The 22,135-nt window shown below is 31.6% G+C and overlaps 2 protein-coding genes across 2 annotated transcripts; both read left to right on the top strand.

Moving 5' to 3' along the window:
* The first annotated feature begins 39 nt into the window (after nucleotides 1-39).
* LOC141453081 (venom carboxylesterase-6-like) lies at nucleotides 40-9,225 on the top strand. The gene is made up of 10 exons (XM_074125823.1): nucleotides 40-318; nucleotides 2,173-2,322; nucleotides 3,480-3,636; nucleotides 4,941-5,126; nucleotides 5,333-5,523; nucleotides 5,726-5,891; nucleotides 6,639-6,820; nucleotides 6,980-7,133; nucleotides 7,909-8,032; nucleotides 8,912-9,225. The coding sequence occupies exons 1-10, from the start codon at nucleotides 55-57 to the stop codon at nucleotides 9,102-9,104; spliced, it is 1,767 nt and encodes a 588-aa protein (XP_073981924.1). The 5' UTR covers nucleotides 40-54; the 3' UTR covers nucleotides 9,105-9,225.
* A 604-nt stretch (nucleotides 9,226-9,829) lies between these two features.
* On the top strand, nucleotides 9,830-21,758 carry LOC141453082 (venom carboxylesterase-6-like). Its single transcript, XM_074125824.1, has 10 exons — nucleotides 9,830-10,058; nucleotides 11,628-11,777; nucleotides 14,134-14,290; nucleotides 16,853-17,038; nucleotides 17,170-17,360; nucleotides 17,575-17,740; nucleotides 18,717-18,898; nucleotides 19,067-19,220; nucleotides 19,900-20,023; nucleotides 21,414-21,758. Exons 1-10 carry the CDS (start codon nucleotides 9,867-9,869, stop codon nucleotides 21,604-21,606), a joined length of 1,695 nt encoding a protein of 564 aa, XP_073981925.1. The 5' UTR covers nucleotides 9,830-9,866; the 3' UTR covers nucleotides 21,607-21,758.
* Nucleotides 21,759-22,135: the final 377 nt, after the last annotated feature.

The following is a 22,135-nucleotide window of genomic DNA, read 5'->3' as shown; positions in this document are numbered from 1 at the left end:
AAAATTGAAAATTCTGCCAAGATAAGTGGGCCGGTATCTCCCTCAAGGGCGATAATGAGCTTGTTAGAGGTGGAGTTGTACCATCACCATTTTACAAACTCAGTATGCAATTTCACCTTATATCGCAATATGGGCATGGTTTCTATCACACTTATAACATTGCTGGGTTTATTCACGTGGTCGTTTTCACAGCCCACTGCTCAAATAGGTCAGGGTGCGTTAAATGGACTATATTTGAAAACTGTAAATAATAGGCCGATTGCTGCATTTCTTGGAATTCCTTACGCTAAACCACCTGTCAGGAAACATAGATTCAAGGTATAAAGTAAAATAATTTTTTAAAATAATTATAGTTATTTAAGACGGTTGGTTGGACGGTTGGACAAAAAAAGGCATTTCAGTGCAAGCTTATCTCCTTCAACCAAATCCATCTTATTAGTTGGTAGCGAAGCAAAATATCGACTTTGAACTTTGGCAATTTTTGTTTTTGAGTTGAAAACACACACAGACTATTTTTTAAAATCACTTTTTCTTACTTTAGAGTCTACTAACGGGCATTTCAGCTAAAAACTCAAAATCCAAAATCTGCTCGATTAAAGGACCTTATTTTGCTATTGTTAATAAACTATTTAGTTTAGTTAAAGCCTCCTTTATCTTTTTGGGTTGTTTAAGATAAAATATGTTAGTAATTAGTAGTCTATAAATTATGTTAGCTAGACCAGCCACCTATTTATTTTTAAGATAATTTAAAAGAAATGCATAAATTTCTTATTTTCAGCCTCATTTAAAAATTTATTTTCTACCTTCTTATTAAAAAATGTAATGCTATCTTACTTATTATGATTGTACATCGCTAGTTTTCAAAATTCCAACTGTTCGTTCCAGAACCTTCCTTAATTTTTACTTTCTTTCAATATAGGCAAACAAAGATTGTATCTAAATTTTGTAATAATTTTCAAGTAGAAATACAGATACAGTTAGAAATATAGTTAAAGAACAATACCGAATAAGAACTCCGCAATAGAGAGGCATTCCATCTCGATGATCCAAGCCCAATCTCTTTCAATTAAAAGATTTTCAATTTTTCCTAAGAGTGAGGGATAGAGAAAAAAAAAACTGGTCTGAGAGGAATCTTGTCCAAAATTCCTTCAATATGGGGTCATCTCCCAAATCGTAATACATACGAACTGAGATAACTGAAAGAACACTATTGTTTCTCTGGGTGTAAAGTTTACAAATTGAAGCAATTAGCTCCGCATGGGGTGAACCTTAAATAAATTGAACTTGTTCTTCAGGCATTCTAGTTCTAGTTTTCTAAAGTTTGTGTGGAATTAATAACATTTTATGAAAAATACATACTTTTTTTTTTTTGAAAGTTAAAATTTGAGTTAAGAAATACATTCTTTTTTATTTGTTGAATTGTTGTTTATTCATGATACCTTATCTTGAGACCCTCCATTCTTCAGTAATGACATTCTTGAGTAATATCAACAATTTTTATTAATTCACCACATTAGTTTTAATTAATTATGGTTGTTTATCGCCAAAATAGTAAGCAAGAGATCGTCTCATTATTATTTCCGTAATTACAACAAAAAGTCTTTGTGATGTTTTTGTGAGTGACTCATAGTCAAAGTAGAAAAAGATTTTAGACGATTTTCAGTTTTAGATTTTTATTTATTTTTTTGCTAGCTTTTGACCTACGAACTAGATCCTCTTCAGGGATTATTCTTATTAACAACTATAATTTGTTTTATATCGTTAACATTAAAGATTAATATGTCTTGCGTACTGACTGTCTAGGTACTCTTAGAGTCTAAAACTATAGATTTTTTAGCTACTAACGATTTCACATTTTATATTTCAAATTAAGAATTTTATAACCCATCTTTTCCCAAGGTTTACTGAAACTGGTTAATATTACTGGAATATTCCTTTGAGTTAATTACTATGACTACTTAGTGTAGGTAGAGTGTATCGTGTTTGTAAATAAGAGTTAGATCTTGTCTTTTTACTATATTTTTTAATAACCTTTTGTGTCTAAAAGCCTCAAAAAGTAGCGAAGATTTTGATATTAAATTATTAGTACATAAACCTTAATTATTTTCTTTGTATTATTTGATTACTCTTTATTATGTAGACTGCTTCCTTACTGTCATATTTTTCCACCAGGAATCAGTTCCGGCATCACCATGGCTGGGAGTTTACAATGCCACCTCACTTCCAGATGATTGCCTCCAATACAGCCACGTGAAGTATACCACTGAGGATGCTGTGTACGGGTCTGAAGACTGTCTTTATGTCAACGTGTACATACCTAAGGTAGTTTTTATTTAATTTTTTTTTTAAATTAAAAAAATCAACATCATTTTGAATTGTTTAGATGTGACGAAATTACGTATACCCTTATCCTAATTTACTATTACGTTTTCTTTAAAAAAGATTTTAGGAAAAGTATTTGAGAATTAAAATTTAAAATATCTCAAATGAAGCTATTGAACCAATGAGCTATTCATATTCATTCCCAACAGGTATTATTTTCTGAATTCCTGATCTATTCGGTTTTACATTAAAATTTCAATTAGTTCAGTTTTAATTAGATATATCAAAACTATATATATATCAGTTTGCAAAACTATATTTAGCCTAAACAATCAATGAACTTATTGACTAAAGATTGATGTGGTGGAATATCGCCCTCACTCGCTTGTACTTTCTGCAGTCAGTTTGAAAAAGTAAGTATAAATAATGTAATGCCTATTTAATCCAGACGGGCTTTACGTCCAGCTAGTAAGCGATCAGGTAGAGGCGGATAGTTAATATACTTAACTGTAAATTTTTTTTTATACCATTATTTAAAATCCAGTCAAGACCGACCACGAATCCAACTCATTACCTCAACCCATCAAAGCTTTGCGGTCCGCGGTGATAACAAAAGTAACCAGTATCTTTTATAGCATTTGAAGCAAACTAAGTTAAAAAACTGAAAATTTAATGAGGATTATATTTAAAATTTGTTTTGTTTATACGGAGATGCTCAAGTTCGCTCTGGAACTACTGCGTTTTAGAAGAGGATGTCCCGCGGCCCAATTCGAATGCTTGGTTTCGAGTTTTTACTAGAGTCATTTCAATGACATTCAAATTAGAGATTACTTTTATTTTAAAAATTATAAATAATTATGTCAAAATATTTATCCAGTGCTTGCATTAATTTGTGCACAGATTAATAGTTACTTTTCGCGCGAAATTCGTGTTATTATAAGTTTGTTACATTGTTTTTATTTTACCTCTTTTTTGTTCAAGCTATTAAATATCACTTCTTGTCAATTACTTATATTGTTCTTCTTTTACTTTATTTGTAACATTATTTGTAGCTATAATTCTTGTATATAATTAATTTGAAAATGTGATACAATCCTTTGTTAACATAAAGAGAAAGTAAAGTCATAAGCTCAAGTTCTGTGAATACTTTTTTCCAGATATCGCCAGGAACTGTTGGCACAAGCCTCTTAGATGTTCTAATTTACATACATAGTGGAGCTTTTATGTTTGGTTCAAGTTATTTTTATAGGCCAGAGTATTTACTTGATAAAGATGTGATTTTGGTCACATTCAACTACCGTCTTGGAGCGTTAGGTACAAATTTTCATATTATGTGTAACTTCATACCTTTACAATGAATTCTGTCGAGGCTAATTTAAAAATAAATAAATATATGCACATATAATTAATTAGTGCTGTTAATATGTATAGATTAAAAGTGGCCATTCTTTCAATTTTTAGAAATTCCTAAATTTAGAAATTATTTTAAGGTACTCACTATTCCAACTAATTTCTAATGTTTTGGAAAGAGATACTAATACTAATACAACATTATCTTAACAACATAGAACATAATAGCTGTATGGGAAGTTGCAGTTCTTTTTTCTTTGCTGACCATTGATAAGGGTCTAATTAATTTCGGGAAACAAAGAATATTTTTATAAAAAATTATCGTCTCCCAGTAAGAATAATGATTCAATTATTTATTTTTTTGGTATTTCTTACATTTCCACATTATTCATTTAAGAATAATAATTTGGCGGCTAGCACTACTGAAGCGCAGACAGACATGAAGCACACTGAATGTCTACAAATACTGAGAAAAGAAAACAAATCCCGCATTGAGAAAGCCAGTCATGCATTTCAAGGTATGCAAGGCAGGCTACAAACTAGGAAAGTTTATGAAACCTTAATCGTTAAATCACGTACTTGAGATGCCATGTTTTCGGTGTATTATTATGGAATAATAGAAGGTTGGACTCTTAAGGAAGTTTAAAAGTGGTTGAGCTTTGGTTATTACGTCCTTCTGCTTCAAACATCGTGGGATATCATGTATCAATTAAAGTCGTCATTCGAATTTAAATTAAAAAAAATTCTTTTGAGATCAGTTGAAAAATGATTAATACTTTGTCATGTTGTGAATGAAAAATACAGCTTATTGTGGAAAGTAAGAGCGAACTTGAAGGTAAATGGAACTAGGAAGTATAAGAACTTACAATAAATAACGGACACGATGTCGGATAAGATTATCAGGGAATTTTGAATGTTGTGGAACGAGGTGATCTCTAAAGTGTGTCGAAAATAATAAGTAAAAAATAAGAAAATTAAAAAAATGGTATTTTCTTATGAATTTCAGACAGCATTCAGAAAACCTACAACCATTGCCTACGAACATTCTTTATTTACTTCTTGTCCTAGACAGCAGCACAACTCTAGAACGACACTGTACAGATTAATTCACTCTAAAAAAACCTCCCGGTGGACTATATGGTTTATCTCTGCTTGTAATTTTAGCATATCCTTCTTAAGAAATAATTCCAATCTTTAAACTCTACTTCTACCTGTACAAATATTAATTTGCTTAACATAGTAATAACAGTTATATATTTTTTCTAAAGGATTTTTAAGCACTGAAGACGATGTATTGCCAGGAAATTTTGGTTTAAAAGATCAAGTTCTGGCCCTAAAATGGGTGAAAAATAATATAGCTGCGTTTGGTGGAAATCCGAATAGTATAACCATTTGTGGCTTGTCAGCGGGAGGTGCCAGTGTACATTATCACTTGTTGTCTCCATTAAGCCAAGGTAAGAATAAACAAAAATAGTTTATGATAAAAACCTGATTTCATTACTCTAATAACAAACATTAGTGTTTAACCATTAATAAAGATGGACGAGTCATCTTATATTTTAAACTAACCTCTACTCTTCAATTGGTTTTTTTAAACTAACAAATGAATGAAAAATAATAAACCAACACTTATCTTATTGTAAATGATGCAATGTTTCAGGATTATTTAACAAGGCAATAGCAGTGAGTGGCTCAGCGTTATGTCCTTGGGCCCAAATGGAAAATGCCCGAGAAAAGACATTAAAACTGGCCGCTTATTTAGGATGTCCTGTAAATGAGTCACATCTTTTACTGAAATGTCTTCGAGACAGGCCTGCTAGTCGTATCGTTTGGGCAACTAAGTTGTTTATGGTGAGAAAAATTATTTTTATATCATTGTAACGAGAGCATCCCGCAAAAACAAATGTATAGCTTGGATTTATTGAAGGTTATTTTCAGTACCTTAATAAGTGAATAAGTAAGTAAGGTTTGCTGTTCTAAATTTACGGTAATGCCCTACCTAAATTGCAACTTCATTAAATAAGTAAGGCAATTATTTTAATTTTTGTTTCAGCCATGGTTGTACAATCCATTTTCACCATTCAGTGCTGTAGTTGAACCACCAGGTCCTTCTGCGTTTATTGCAGAACAACCTATAGATATAATTTTACAGAAAAAAGCTAAAGATGTGCCTTTTCTAGTAAGTCTAAGTCTTGATGAAGGGCTATATCCTGGTGCTGGTAAGTTGATTTGTTCGATTTACTGACAAAGTATTTACTAACCGATTTAACCGGCTTGTCATAACGTGAACAGATAACTTTTTTAGTTGAAAGCCTGCTTGAAATTTAATGCCTGGTTGCATAGACTCCAATAAAATTGTAAACACTTCGCAATTACAATTGTATACAGCTACACAGCATATAGACAAGTCGTTTTTTAGGTCGCTAAGCAGCTAAAGCTTTTAATATTTTAGTTTTTCTGCTTTAACGAGGTATACATTTCGACTATATACTTGGGAAGAACGTAGATGTAAGAAGAATGATTGTAATACCTCTTTAGTGTGGAGCTGGACATCTTAGAATTGATTGCGAAGAATTTTGTTTAAACTGAGAGTAGTTTGTGAGGTCAGAACGTTTTTAAAGAAGAATAAAGTGGAAAGTGAGACATAGAAACGGGCCACTTATTTATTTGTTTTTAATCGTAAAAAGGTCTCTCTACTATTTATAATAAGCTTCATTCAGTCTCAAAAATACAAACAATTGTTAAGTAAGCACTTAAATGTATGCTTTGAGTGTTTTTTATGGTTAATTTTTATCTTACTATTCAATATTATTTAGATTGCTCAAAATTTTTAGAGAACTGTGAAATTATTTTTTGTTAGCGAAAATTTAAAAGAATATTTACTGAAGTCTAAAACATAAGCGTGGCTCTAAAAAAAAATCTTTGTGAATGGTCACTTTTTCTATTACTTAATTCTTCTATTTCAGAAATACTTGCAAAGTCCCATTTTCTTAATGATCTGGATAATAAATGGAACGAGTACTTACCGTTTTTGTTGGATTACAATTATACTGCACCATTTGGTCAACTGGATCTGGTTAGCAATAAAATTAGAGAATTCTACCTTGGAAGTGCAATTGTCATCAATGCAAAAGAGAAACTTATAAAAGTGTGTATTATTTTTTATTCTTACTGTTATTAGTATTAACTGTTTAGTAGTACGTTTATTGTTGAAAATGTAGTAAGATTTGCTGGATAAAATCAAAGAGGTTACATTAATTATATATTAATCATTCTTATTATTTTATTTTATATTTTTTTATTGCAGATGATTGGTGACAGATTATTTTATGTGGATGTCATAAAGACTTCAAAACTTCATGCAGAGCATTACACCTCACCAGTTTACAGTTACATATTTACGCACAAGGGTTCTAAAAGATTTGGAAATTTGTTTGGGGCGACAAATGAACAATACGATGGTATGTTTTCGAAGTGAGGGTAATTACTCAGTTTGACTTGTGATAGAAAAGAATTGCCATAAAGCCATTGTTTGACTTCGTTTCTGTGTTTTGTGAAAAAACTTTGTCGTTGGTAAAATGAACAATATTTAAGTGGATTTAGCAAACTGCTGTATACACTTTCAACGGTTATTTTTGCTATATTTGACAAAATTTGTAAATTTATTTTTGATATGTTACAGTAAATTAATAAAAGATAAAAGACAAATTAACCTTAAAGTTTAATGAAGTGAATAATCGATTTACAAAATATAGCAAAGTTTATAATTGATGAATGAGAATTATTTCCAACATGGCAATTGCAAGCTAAGTGACAAATCTAGGTTTTGTTTTCACAGTGTTTGATTTATACAGCAAACATTTTTAACTCATGTAATTAAACACAATTTTACAATCTTCCAATCTTGTGAATTACAAAGCTAAGTAAAATCACTTGTTGCCAAATAAAAAATACTCGTACATTATTTGTACTGGATTTGAAAATAGAAACACTTTTAAGACTACGAGTACTATTCTGCTGCTTCTGCTTCAATTTGAGCACTAGTTAATTCAACTATAGTGTAGCTCCTAATAAAATAATGTGCAGCAAGTTGAATTATATTGATTTTTTATTCTGCATTAAAAAATTATCTATTTCAAATAAATTATAATCTCAAAGAGATGCCTTGCCTTTAACAATACTTCACCATCCTGCAAATAAGTAGAAGGCATATTTTAAACAAGTCTAACTTTTCAGGTGTTGGTCATGGCTCTGATGTAGGATATGTAATAAGAACAACCTACTTACCAATAGAAACAGACTTATCTGACATGGTTTTATCAAGAAGAATGATAGATTATTGGTTAACATTTATAAAAGAGTAAGCGAAAAACTTTTCAATTAATTATTTAAAATTTAAAATATTTTTGAATTTTTTGTATTCATTTTTTGTTTGTGCTTAGAGAGAGAGAGTATATGATTTTTTTTATTTAACAACATTATCAGTTCGAATTTAATTGAATGTGATTTATTGAATTTCTTAAAACCAAAGTAATCTATTTCTAGAATACCATAATTATACACTTCCCTCAACGATACTCTCTAACTTCCTACAGGACTACTTACGACTATAGTCTTCAAATCTGCTCATCAGCTTATTCCTTAGTGTTTTTTATTTCGCTGCTTTATTTTCAAATAATCTCTCGACATAAATATTTTAACGAATATTATTCCCGAATTTAAATTCTTAATCTTCTCATTTTAAGAATTCGTACTACGTATATTAGCTTAGTTGGAAGTGAGCCATTTTTAAGAGTACAATATCCCTTTTATATGAGATGATTGGATGATTTTATCAGTTTATCAGTGACCATTAGTACTTTTTTTTTAAGAAAGAAAAAAGGAAAACACTGTCAGAACAAAGATTCTCTCTGACACTGTTACCTGACTTTATTTTTGTTTTCCCGGCCAGCTTACAACTATGCCAACCTGATGTGGGAGCTAGTCCACTTTCCCCTAAGGGGTCTAAAGATCTCCAAAATGTTATCGACTATTTTAGAAGTTCCAATTATTCAGTTGACTTCTACAAAACTGAAAGGAAAAAAAGTCTATATATAATTTCAAAATTCAATTAATTTTCTTAATAAACTCTCAACAAGCATGTTTTGCAAGTTTTATTGCCATTTTTTCCGTTCTCTTTATACTTTTTTCGTTACAGTTATTCATATTAAAAGGCCATGATTGTTATTTTGATTTACAGCGCTCCAATGCCAAAAGGATGGCCGACTGTGAAACAAAATTTACCAGATTATGGATTTTTGGAGATTCAGAATGCTAACGAGTTGAATGATGTTGTCAAAATAGAAGCAGATTATGGAAATGAAGAATTCTGGAATTCATTGAAATTAAAAGAAAATGTACCGAGCACCGTTAGACAAAAAATAGAATTATAAGTAAACCAAAAAATGTGTATACTTAATGTTGTGTTTATAAAAATTAAATCGTCGGTTTAAAACATTGTGACAGTATTATATTTAATGTATATACAAGTACAAAGATAAACTTATAGTGGTAGTGCGTTTGAAAATGTTGATTGAAGTGTACGTAATTCTGTTTGTTCGTTAAAATAATGTAAGGGACTTTTATGCATAGGTAGTGAGATGTTGAATTCTCAAACTCTGGTAATACAGTTGTTGGAAATCGTGGATATTGTAAGAAATTCAATTTTTAAATTAACATATCCCAAATTTACAAGTTCAAGTCTCCAGAAGCGATTTCCATGATTAAAATCATCATTTTCTTTTCAAGAACTTCGTGTTATAATAGATAGGTACAGATAATGTGGAATGTGCGACTTTAAACTCTTAGTTTTTTTTTTCAATGTTTATTTCTTTAAGGGTGAAAGAGGAATGCTGCAGAAAAAGTTTGAGGATGCTAGGGATGCTATCATTCGTACTTTGCAATACTGACGAAAGCTAACAAAATAATTACAATGATTACCAACGCTTGAAGAAATGAGGCTGTTAAAATGAAACCTCTTAGAAGATAAATCTTCCAGCCGGTATTTCCTTCAAGTGTTGCTCACTTCAAGATAGTGAGCTCGTTAAAAGTGGGGCTATTAGAACCCCCACCATTTCCCCCCTTACAATGAACTACACAGGATTTTTAAAACAAATTCTACAAGCACAGTTTGACAGTTTGCATTTGCGCCCTAAATGGACATGGTGGACGTCACATTTATTATAACACTACTTGGTTTATTTACGTGGTCATCTTCACAACCCACTGCTCAAATAGGGCAGGGTGCGTTAAATGGACTATATTTGAAAACAGTAAATAATAGGCCTTTTGCAGCTTTTCTTGGAATTCCTTATGCTAAACCACCTGTCGGAAAGCATAGATTCAAGGTATTGACTAAAATAATTTCTTAAAATTATTATCTCTTAGTTATTTAAGCAATTTTTTTTTAATTAAGGTTATAAGTGTTTTGAGGGAGCGTTTGAATTGGTTTAGTGCCATTCGTGATTTAGGATAGCATATTCGCCGGAACGCAAGATTCTTGAAGGAGCTGCTGATCTATTCCCTCTACTAAATTGAATATTCTTTATTTTTTACAATATCAATTTTTAAAATATATAAGACAGGAGCTACGACAGACTTACAACTTGTATCATCCAAGGTTACAGTAGTATTTTATGTACTATTGCATGTCATAATATTTGTTATGTAATAAGTTGGTCACTTGTTTATTTTAATTTCTTATCTTCATTTAAAAAACTTCTAATCTTGAGTGCCATTGAAATATTTACTTTCTCCTTAATAACAAACTAATGTGTGTAAAAAAATTGCAACCTAATTTTTTTTAGAAATTAATAAGTTACGAAGGTAGTATTTTGGTTGAACGCGTTTCAAAATTGCGAGTTTGAAAATTCACATTATTTCCGAATCCTGCACCTTCTTACTTTTACTTTCTCTTATTAATGATAAGAATTGCGGTCGTATCAAATTTTTGACAAAGGTTTTAACCAGAAGTACGCGCGTGCTACAAGGATATAAATAATCGGTAAGAAGTGATAGCTTACACAAGAAAGGTTACTCCATCAAACAAACGCCAAAAATTGAGAAATATATTAAAAAATAGTAACTTGAACATCATATTCCTAGATTTCGTTTTCTTGGTATTAATTATTGATTTATTGTTTTGGCTATTTTTTTTCTCAAATGTAAACATATTCGGAAAGATCCAATGTTACATCACATAAGTATTGTCGAGAAGTAATTGAGCTCCTCAGTTCACATGAATAAAACTGAAGATTTTTCAGCTACAAACGTTTAACATTTCAGTAATGACACCTACGGCTTGTTGTGCAATGTAGGTGAGTCGGTACTGGCAAGAGTCACACCCAAGTTAGTAACTGAGAATGTATTTCAAATTGTTAAACCAGATGTAGCTAAAATATAATTTTTGCAAATAATTTTATTTATGACTGGCAGGCAACTACAGCTTATAATTTTGGAAATTCTTGGCGAAATTTACACTTTTTGAAATATGGCAGATAAATAAACACTCTCACGGAGAGAGATGGTAGATAAATACAGACAGACATTGAAATTATGATTGTTTGAAAAAGAGGGTGTTAGAGTCAGTGAGAGAGTGTCCAATTCACAATAAACTCTATTTTGAACACTGGGGATCAAAAATCAAAATTGAAAAAAATTATTGTTACAATTCAGGTTCTAATATTTTTGCAATACAGGTACATGTTCTAATAGTTTAGTAGGCAGAGTACATCGTGTTTCTATATAAGTTATTTTTTTACAATATTATGCAATAACGTTTTATAAATGCCTCGAATAGAAGCTAACATTTGGAAATTATACCATCGTGCACTAAGATTGTTTTCATTAAATGTTGATTATTTGGTATCATCTACATGCATTAGCACTGCTTTCTTACTGTCATATTTTTCTACCAGGAATCTGTTCCGGCATCACCTTGGCTGGGAGTTTACAATGCCACCTCATTTCCAGATGATTGCCTCCAATACAGCCACGTGAAGTATACCACTGAGGATGCTGTGTACGGGTCTGAAGACTGTCTTTATGTCAACGTCTTTACGCCTAAGGTAGTTTTTTAAATGATTAGTAAATATGAACAAAAATTCAATCAAATCTATGAGTAATAATAATTATTATTAGTAATATAATTAAGGATTGGTAATAATAATTTTTTTGAGTGCTGAACTTATCTCAATACGTAATTACTTCTACAATCAATATTATCTGTTCACTTGGAATATTCGTACTCAATTGGCACTTGAGAACAATGGCGATAAACGAGGCTATTTGATTTTTATGTTGAATAATGATGTCTTCATTCTAGACAGTACCTATTTATTCTGGAACCTACTCAAGGAACTCCAGAGACTATTTCTTAATAAACTCTCGTTGAACTACGTTACTTTCTTAGGGAGTAAAACCTAAACTTATGGCGCTATTTCATTCAGTAAATACTCATCTTTCTTTTTTGGTAAGAACGAAGGGATTCTCAAAATAATCTTCAAAAATTCAATCTTACCAGATAAAGTTCTCTTCATTATCTTAACAAGCTATTACATATCTTAAAACAAATAAATTTAAAAAGTATTTGTACTAATATTGAACTATAATATCGTAATCATTTATAAGTAACCAATTTCGTGACAAATTGTTCATAGATATTACGTCTGGAAATTTAATTTGGTTGTATAGATTGACTACTTTATCTCTTCTTCCTTCTTTTTATTTAAATAATTATAATTACAATATTTACAGACCCTATCTCTTTTCTTAGATAACACCAAGTACTTAGAAAGTGACTAATGGGAAATTTTAAAAATTGAGAAAATTAACATTTCAAGTTGGGCTCTGTACAGATATAGTAAAAAAGCTACGAAGTATTTGAAGGTATGGCTAATATCCTCTGAATCGAAAAGGAAATCCTTCCAAATTTTGAATTTGCTTTAAATATATCAGTTTACCTAAATACATAAAAAATACTTATTAGCTTGCTTAAAAAAATGCTTATAAATAGTTTTTTCAAGTATAATTTATGTGTTAAAATAATTTTCCTATCTACAAGGTAAGTAAACACAATACAATTCTCAGGACTTTTTTTTTTAAATTAATCTCAGAAAGTATTTATTTAATTACAATTTTGATGATTACGACTTCACCTTCATTAATATTTGTACATGACTTATAAGATTGATATCTTGTCGTTTCTTGGCCTATCTGTACACTGAAGTATGTCCATTGCCAGTTCATATAATGGCTGCGAAATGGATTGAATGGTTCATCATTGCCAGAAAGGCATTTATTAAAATATTGATAGTCTGTTCGTATGTTATTTGCAAGTCTGGAAGTAAAGCCATTTAAACCAATAATGATGCTTCTGACCAAAGTTTAGTTGATGTTTTAGCCTTCAGACGAGCTATTATGAAGAGTTTAGCTACTCATCACAACTCGATAACATGTGCCCGCACAGGTTTCAGTATGAACTAGGAAATTTTTAGTTTACAAAGAAAAGGAGTGATAGTTAAATATGAAACAAAAAATTGGGCTAGATGGGTAAAAACAATTATGAAAAGGACTAAATTAACATTCGGCTCGGAGACCTAGATTTTTCCCAAAAAGGATGAAAAGTACTTCGCAAAATATATGACGCTGTTCGTAAGAAAGACGTATGAAGTTGGAGATCTAACCAGGAGCTAGATATCGCCTTACATGCTCTTGTTTTTAAATTGGTTATAATGAAACAGTTCTATTAGATATCTTTGATAGATGCTTTTTAATAGAAACAATTTACTGAAGAATGCCACTTGAAAAGGACATCTTTATCTGTAATATCCTAACTAATGAGTGATGACTTCATTCTTAATGCTTAATAAAACCAAATTTGGAACTATTCCTATTGGATAACATTTGAATATCTCAATTATTGGTTTCTGGTGCGAGATTACGTATTTTTTACTTTGCAGGTTGAGGAGAGGCATTGTTGAAAACAAATTAAAATGAAATTTTACATAATGCAATTTTGTTAAAAATGTATGCAAAGATCTTAGCCAAAGTGCCAATTTATTTTAAGAATGAATGAAAAACGATCTGCATAATCTGAAACTTGTTTTGAACCTGCTTATATTAAAAAAGCCTAAGATTTCTTCGACAAAATTTACATTTTTTTTTTTGCAGTAAATATATCTGTTCTGTGCATTCTCATCATCTCACAGAACATGATATTTTTCACATTGGCTTCAATAGAAAGATTAATGTATCTTAGTTGAGTTAATTACAATTTTGCCAAAATTATAAATAGATAACATAGGTTAAACACATTGATGTTATCTTAAAATAAACCAAACTTGTTTGTTGTAAAAATCTTGGTAACTGTAAAATTAATTAGTTTTTGTGATAAGTGAAAAAAAAATAAATATTTTTTCCCAGATATCGCCAGGAACTGTTGGCACAAGCCTCTTAGATGTTGTAATTTACATACATGGTGGAGCTTTTATGTTCTATTCAAGTCTTCCTTATAGGCCAGAGTATTTACTTGATAAAGATGTGATTTTGGTCACATTCAACTACCGTCTTGGGGCGTTAGGTAAAGATTTTTTTATTGTGTAATTTACTTCATTCACTGAATTAAATACTGAAAACTACCGGATATATCTAATTTGAACCACTAATTTATAAAAATGTCAATTCTTCAACTTTCTGGAATTCCGGTTAACTTATTTTGAGACTGAAAATTTGAGGACTGAATTTGTAGATTATTATGCATTTAATGATTAAGAAGATATCTCGTTCTTCCGAAAAAATTATTAATTGTTTTACTGAATATTGACTGTATTGACTGAATATGTAACGTAGATTTCGCCCAATAGGTAAAATAAAGACATAAGATAATAAAAGAGTAGCTCAAATAACAAAGCTGAAAAAGTTGTTGGCTATGGAAACTGACTAAATGATTACAGCTAATATGAAAATTATGAAATATTAAAATATACAAGTAAATTGTATGAAAATGCTTTTTGGCTTTGAATAGCAAAGAACAATAATTTTATTTAATGAAGTTGTAATTTAGGTAGGACATTACCATAAATTTCAAACAGCAAACCTGAGAAATGAGTTACGCTTCTTCACGCTATGTGCTCTTAGGAACTGGAGCCTTATCTTTTAATACTAGGATGTATATTGTGGCTCCTTAAAAGTTTTATTTTTTTTAAAGCAGTTTCGAGGAGTTTTTAAGAGATTTAAATGTATGTAGGGTGTGTATATGCGCGCGTAGGGTGCACCTCTGGAGATAGTGATTAAATTAAATTTGTACACGAGTGGCTGTAAAGCCAAAGACATGGCAATCTATAAGATCTATTTGATTGCCTTAAGTGTCGGTGATAGTTCAAAGAATGTGAGCTACTAAAAATTGTAAAATGTGCGTGTGAGTGTGATTTCGAGGGTGTTAATTGCTTGGCATTAAAGTTACACACATCATAAACTTCTGCAGGCTCTGCGCATTGCGTGAATTAATGTATGTTAGGCTGGGGCACTAATCAGGAACGCCCACATTGCTAAACAAGTTGCCAGTTCAGTTGCCTGTACGGAGCTGAAAATCGTAACGCCAAGAAATTTATTGATATACGAGGGTCGTTTGAAAAGTCCGTGCAAAAATAAAAACTACTTAATTTTTTGGGGTAAACCTTTTTTATTTTTCAACATAGTCTCCTTTTAGGCTTATACACTTCGTATAAGCTGCTCTAGTTTGTTGATCCCTTCCGAATAATAGGATTTGTCCAAGTCTGAAAAATAGCCATTCGTTTCTGCAATTACCTCCTCGTTTGAATAAAATCTTTTTCCCGCCAGCCATTTCTTCATATTGGGGAACAAATAGTAGTCCGAGAGAGCCAAGTCTAGAGAATAGGGGGGATGTGAAACGAGTTGGAACCCTATTTCCATTAATTTTGCGACCACAACTGCTGAGGTGTGGAAAAGGACTTTTTTGTGGGCCAATCGTGGGCGATTTTCTTGCAGCTCGGTTTTCAAACGGTCCAATAACGATGAATAATATGCACCTGTAATAGTTTTACCCTTTTCCAGATAGTCGATGAGGATTATTCCTTGCGAATCCCAAAAGACAGTCGCCATAATCTTTCCGGCCGAAGGAACGGTCTTCGCCTTTTTTGGCGCAGATTCCCCCTTGGTAACCCATTGTTTAGATTGTTCTTTGGTCTCAGGAGTGTAGTGATGTATCCATTATTCATCCACAGTGACGAAACGACAATTAAAGTCCTGCGGATTCTTCTGGAACAGCTGCAAACCGTCCTTGCAACACTTCACACGATTTCGTTTTTGGTCAAGCGTGAGCAATCGCGGCACCCATCTTGCGGATAGCTTTGTCATGTCCAAATGTTGATGCAAAATATTATGTACCCGTTCATTCGAGATGCCCACAGCACTAGCAATCTCATGCACCTTCACTCTTCTGTCATCCATCACCATATCATGGATTTTATCAATGATTTCTGGAATAGTAACCTCAACAGGGCGTCCAGAACGTTCAGCGTCACTTGTGCCCATATGGCCACTCCGAAAATTTTGAAACCACTTATAAACTGTTCTAATCGAAGGTGCAGAGTCACCATAATGTTTATCAAGCTTCTCTTCAGTCTCCTGAGGCGTTTTGCCTTTCATAAAGTAGTGTTTAATCAACACACGAAATTCTTTTTCGTCCATTTTTTGAAAATCACTTGACTTCCTCGATTCAAACGAATGCCAAACACAAAGAAATGAACCGATCTGGCTGAAACTTGGTGGGTGTTCTTCCAAGAGATGCTACTAACTAAACATAACCTCGATAAGCGCCAGTGGTGCTATCTCTCCGACTTTGCACGGACTTTTCAAACGACCCTCGTATTTCCGCTATTTTTATCTAATATTATTCCAACTTACATACTGATTTCTATTACAATACGGTGAAAAGTAAAACTAATACTGATACAATACGATCAAATAAATAAAACAAAAGCACATTTACAAACCAACAAAAAAAATGTTTTTATAGTTTTCTTTCCTAAGAACTAATACCATTCTTAAACAAACACTTGCTCCTAATAGAAATTATTAATTTGACTAACCTATCTACAATTAATTTATATTTTTTCTAAAGGATTTTTAAGCACTGAAGACAATGTATTGCCAGGAAATAATGGTTTAAAAGACCAAGTTCTAGCCCTAAAATGGGTGAAAAATAATATAGCTGCGTTTGGTGGAAATCCGAATAGTATAACTATTTGTGGATTGTCAGCGGGAGGTGCCAGTGTACATTATCACATGTTGTCTCCATTAAGCCAAGGTAAGAACAAACAAAAATTGTTATTGATATAAAGCTCCTATCACTTTAATAACAAACTAGTGTTAAAGCACTAATACGAAAAAGGCGAATCATATTTCAAACAAACCTTAACTCATAAATTGTTGTTTCAGGATTATTTAACAAAGCAATAGCAGCGAGTGGCTCAGCGTTATGTCCTTGGGCCCAAATGGAAAATGCCCGAGAAAAGACATTAAAACTGGCCGCTTATTTAGGATGTCCTGTAAATGAGTCACATCTTTTACTAAAATGTCTTCGAGACAGGCCTGCTAGTCGTATCGTTTGGGCAACTAAGTTGTTTATGGTGAGAAAAATTATTTTTATATCATTGTAACGAGAGCATCCCGCAAAAACAAATGTATAGCTTGGATTTATTGAAGGTTATTTTCAGTACCTTAATAAGTGAATAAGTAAGTAATGTTTGCTGTTCGAAGTTTACGGTAATGCCCTACCTAAATTGCAATTTCTTTAAATAAATTCATTAAATAAGTAAGGCATTTATTTTATTTTTTTTTCAGCCATGGTTGTACAATCCATTTTCACCATTCAGTGCTGTAGTTGAACCACCAGGTCCTTCAGCGTTTATTGCAGAACGACCTATAGATATAATTTTACAGAAAAAAGCTAAAGATGTGCCTTTTCTAGTAAGTCTAAGTCTTGATGAAGGGCTATATCCTGGTGCTGGTAAGCTGATTTGTTCGATTGCAAAATGTTATTTCTGACTAACTGTATTAACTGCCTGCTGTAAAATTAAAATTTAAATTAATTAGCCTACTTGAAATGAAAACGAAATTTGTTTAAAAAAAATAGCGACTTGGACACCAAGCGAGTTGTTAAATAATGAAGAAGCAAAGTCATTTGCATGATATTATAAAACAGCAAGCAATTTTTCGTTATTTGTTTAGAACAATTAGTCTCAGCGGTTTTGAGTAATGAAATAAGTAATCGAATTTCACTTTCACTTTCCACTTTTATTATTCTTTGAAAAGATATATCTTTCATATATCAAAATTATATCTGTTCAAACAAAATTTTTACAATTATATCCAGCTACAAACTACATTGTCAATTTTTTTTTTTGTCAGTAATAAATTTGGACTACTATATTAAGAGTAATATGAAAAATAAAAAGCAGGATGCATTTGTATAATTAGGAAGACTTTTGTTGTAAACTAAGCGTGGACTTCGAATTTACCGGAATGTTTTTTAAAGAATAATAAAGTGGCAATGGACTTGAATTCTGCCTACTTACAAGTATTTAACGTATAGAATATGTAAGAAGATCAGTACACTATTTATAATAAAATCTTAAAGAAACTGGTTTGTAGTAAGTGCTTTTTTTTATGGATTCAGGGAGATTGCTATTTCAAAAGATTTATATGTGCAAAAAAAAGTATTTAGAAAATTAAATTCGTTTTGAAACAATTTAGGAATAAAAGATGATAAATTGAAGTTTACGGTGTAATGAAAAAAACTTTTTATAATATGAATTTCAACTTATTTAACCAATTATTATTTACATTGCTTGAAATTCTCATAGAACTGTGTTTAAGTTATGGTTACTGGACGTTTAAGTCAGAGACATGCAATCTCTGTTTTAACACTAGCAAATTTTTGCATGTAAACCCTTTCCCTATCATTTAAAATTCTCTTATTCCAGAAATACTAGCAAAGCCAGAAGCACAAAATGATCTAGATAACAAATGGAACGAATACCTACCGTTTTTGTTGGATTACAATTATACTGCACCTATTGGCCAACTGGATCCTGTTAGTAATAAGATTAGGGAATTCTACCTTGGAAGTGCAAAAGTTACCGATGCAAAACAGAAATTTATAAAAGTGTGTATTTGTTCATTCATTTAATATCCACTAAAACTGTTACCAAACTATATTTACTGTTTACTAGCACATTATTTGAATTATTTGATCAGTCAAGATAAATAATCCTTCTTGTGTATTATATATTATACACATTGATATTTAAGAAATGTCCTTTTTTTATTGCAGATGATTGGTGACAGATTATTTTATGTGGATGTCATAAAGACTTCAAAACTTCATGCAGAGCATTACACCTCACCAGTTTACAGTTACATATTTACACACAAGGGCTCTAAAAGATTTGGAAATTTGTTTGGAGCGACAAATGAACATTACGATGGTATGTTTTCAAAGTGAGGGCAATTGCTCAGTCTGACCCGTGATAGAACCATTGCTTGAATTTCTTCGTTTCTATGTTTTGTGAAAGAACTTAATCGTCGATAAAATGAACAACATTTATGCGGGTTATGTAAACTCCCTTATACACTTACAACTAATTTTGACATACTTAACCAAAACAGTACCCTAACACAGATGAATACAAACCTAAAATTTAAACTAACTCATAATCAATAAACGAAATATAGCAAAAATAATAAATAAAGAATAAAAATGGATTATTTTACAAAATAACAGTGATAGCTAAGTGAAATTTATTTTATTTGTCTTCACAATGCTACATTAGGCAGCGGACATTAAACTAACTTTTATATCAGTCTAACCATAGTTGTGTATTATGAAGCTTTGTTCACTACATAGCAAATAAAAACTACAATCTTTCTGGTTTTCTTCGAATAATACTATTTACTGAGAATTAAACAGCCGTTTCAACTCTGCTTTAGTAGCGTGTTAAACAAATCAATTAATGGGCAGCAGTAACTAGTCTAAAACAAGTTAAGGTTTTTTAATTTTTTGTTTTTTACTTCATTAATCGAAGATCGGTTTTAAATAAATGATGCCCCCTGTCTTTATAAATATGTCAATATAAGTCATTATTTTAAACATTTTTAATTTTGCAGGTGTTGGTCATGGCACTGATATAGCATATGTCATTAGGGCAACCTACTTACCAATTGAAACAGACCCAACTGATATGATTTTAACTAGAAGAATGATAGATTATTGGTTAACATTTATAAAAGGGTAAGAAGTAAATAGTTTTTTTTTAAATCCATACAATTTTTCGAGAAAATAGGTAATAACTTACTTTTGCCAGAATCAAATTATTTCACAGGTAATTTGGCGAAGATTATTGTAGGAAGTATAAGTATAAGTATAACTATAATAATAAGTATAGATCTATTTTCATCTTAGGGATTTTTGTTTTTTTTGTGCGAGGGCATTTGCTCTGCGACTTTAAAAATGTATTGCTTCATGCTCCTGGAAAAGTTTTAGAACAGTGCCTCTACGTTTTATTCTCCTTTTGTAGCCCTTGTACAAAATGTGGCCGAATATTAACAAAAAATTCTACTCCGAGTGGGTAGCATGTCGGCCTAACTTTCATTATCTTCTAGGCCAATACGTACTACAGCCTAAAATAAGATAAGTTAATTCTACCATATTTCTATATTTGACCGTTGTGTAAGTTTTTTTTTACATTCTCTTATTATAAAGAATTAGGGGTATTGCGACTGTGCTAGAATTTCGACATCGAGTTTTCACTGGTAATGGAAAACAAAACGCGTGTCTGCACTTGTAGCTGAGGTACGTGGGAGAACTCCAAATAGTCCGAAGGCCATCTTTGCGTGTGTCCAACCTCATGAACATCTCGCCTTCATAGCACAGGAGTTACAAGTTCTACAATGAGGACACTTAGGATGATCGTGAAAAGAGTGAGGGAGACAGCCCTGAATGCGGAGGCCAGCATTAATTACCCTGTCTAGGCTTTATCCTAGGCCCATGACCTCAAATGTTTACTCACCTTAAACATAATTATAATAATTACAATTTGTTTTAATTTGCTCATGTTCAAGAGGTCTTAATTAATTAATTAATTATGAGTATTGTAGAGCAGCGAAGCCCTACGCTATTCAAACCCGAATGAACACATATAGCTTCCGCGTGTGACATGTGTGTTAATGTGTAATTTACTATAGTGTTCATTCGTAAGTGGAAATGTGTGTATATACTATCTCTGCATGTGTTTTTTGGTCCTACATGTGTTTTTGTGAGTGATTAGGGTGCCAGTGTGAGTTTAGTTTGTTAGACTTGGTTACTCAATGGGACACCATAAGTCCTGATGATGAGGCTGGCTGGTCTACTTCCCCCTTAAGATTCGAAAGGACTTACCTACAATGTCAAGATAAACATTTAAATTTTAACTAATCATTTAAAAGTTTCGATTATTCATTTTACTTTAGCTAAGCTTAAACACACCCACACAAAAGAAAAGTTTTCAACTCAATTAATTTGATCTATAAATTCTAACATTTTGCAAGGTTTATTGCAATTTTTGTCCTTTTTCATTTATCTTACACATTTTTCGTTTAAGTAATCCTAAATTGTAAACAATAATTGTTACTTTGATTTTCAGCGCTCCAATGCCAAAAGGATGGCCAACTGTGAAACAAAATTTACCAGACTATGGATTTTTAGAAATTCAGAATGCTAACGAGGCGAATGACGTTGTAAAAATAGAATCAGATTATGGAAATGAAGAATTTTGGAACTCATTGAAATTTAACGAGAATGTACCGGTTATAGTTAGGCCAAAAATAGAATTATAAGTAAAACAAAAAATGTTAATGTTGTTTATAAAAATTTTGTAATCGGTTTAAAAGAATTAACAGAATTTACGAGTTCATTGCACTTTTGGGCATTTTATAAGGGACTTAGGTCTTTATTTGATTGTTTTAAATAAAGAATATTTATTTTTGCATTCGGTATTTTCACTTTCTGCTGCTCACGATGATTCAAGAAAATGAATAACCTTATTTATCCCAATTTCCACTTTTCATGTCTCACTTACCTTCTTTTAGATCAGTGAACACAGGCGGAGATTCTTCTTAGAATTTTAAACTTCTTATGGAATTGTTATCTACTTTAAGAAAATGCTTTTCCAATATTGCTGTAAAGTTGGATCCCAGAATATATTTTACCCGCTGTCATAGAAACCGGTTCTTCTTGTCCGTCTTCATGATCCGTTAAGATATTGACATCACTATCATTTACTGTTTCGTTCTTAATAATTTCGACAAGATTATTTTCGCTGAAAGTGACAAAACTTTCTCCACAGATGTTATCTGCTTACACAAC

The sequence above is a fragment of the Rhodnius prolixus genome, unplaced genomic scaffold, assembly GCF_049639745.1.
Source record: "Rhodnius prolixus isolate KJV_2025 unplaced genomic scaffold, Rpr scaffold_3, whole genome shotgun sequence".
Taxonomy (NCBI): Eukaryota; Metazoa; Arthropoda; class Insecta; order Hemiptera; family Reduviidae; genus Rhodnius; species Rhodnius prolixus.
Note: the sequence above shows the minus strand (reverse complement) of the source record. Positions and strands in the feature narration are given on the sequence as shown.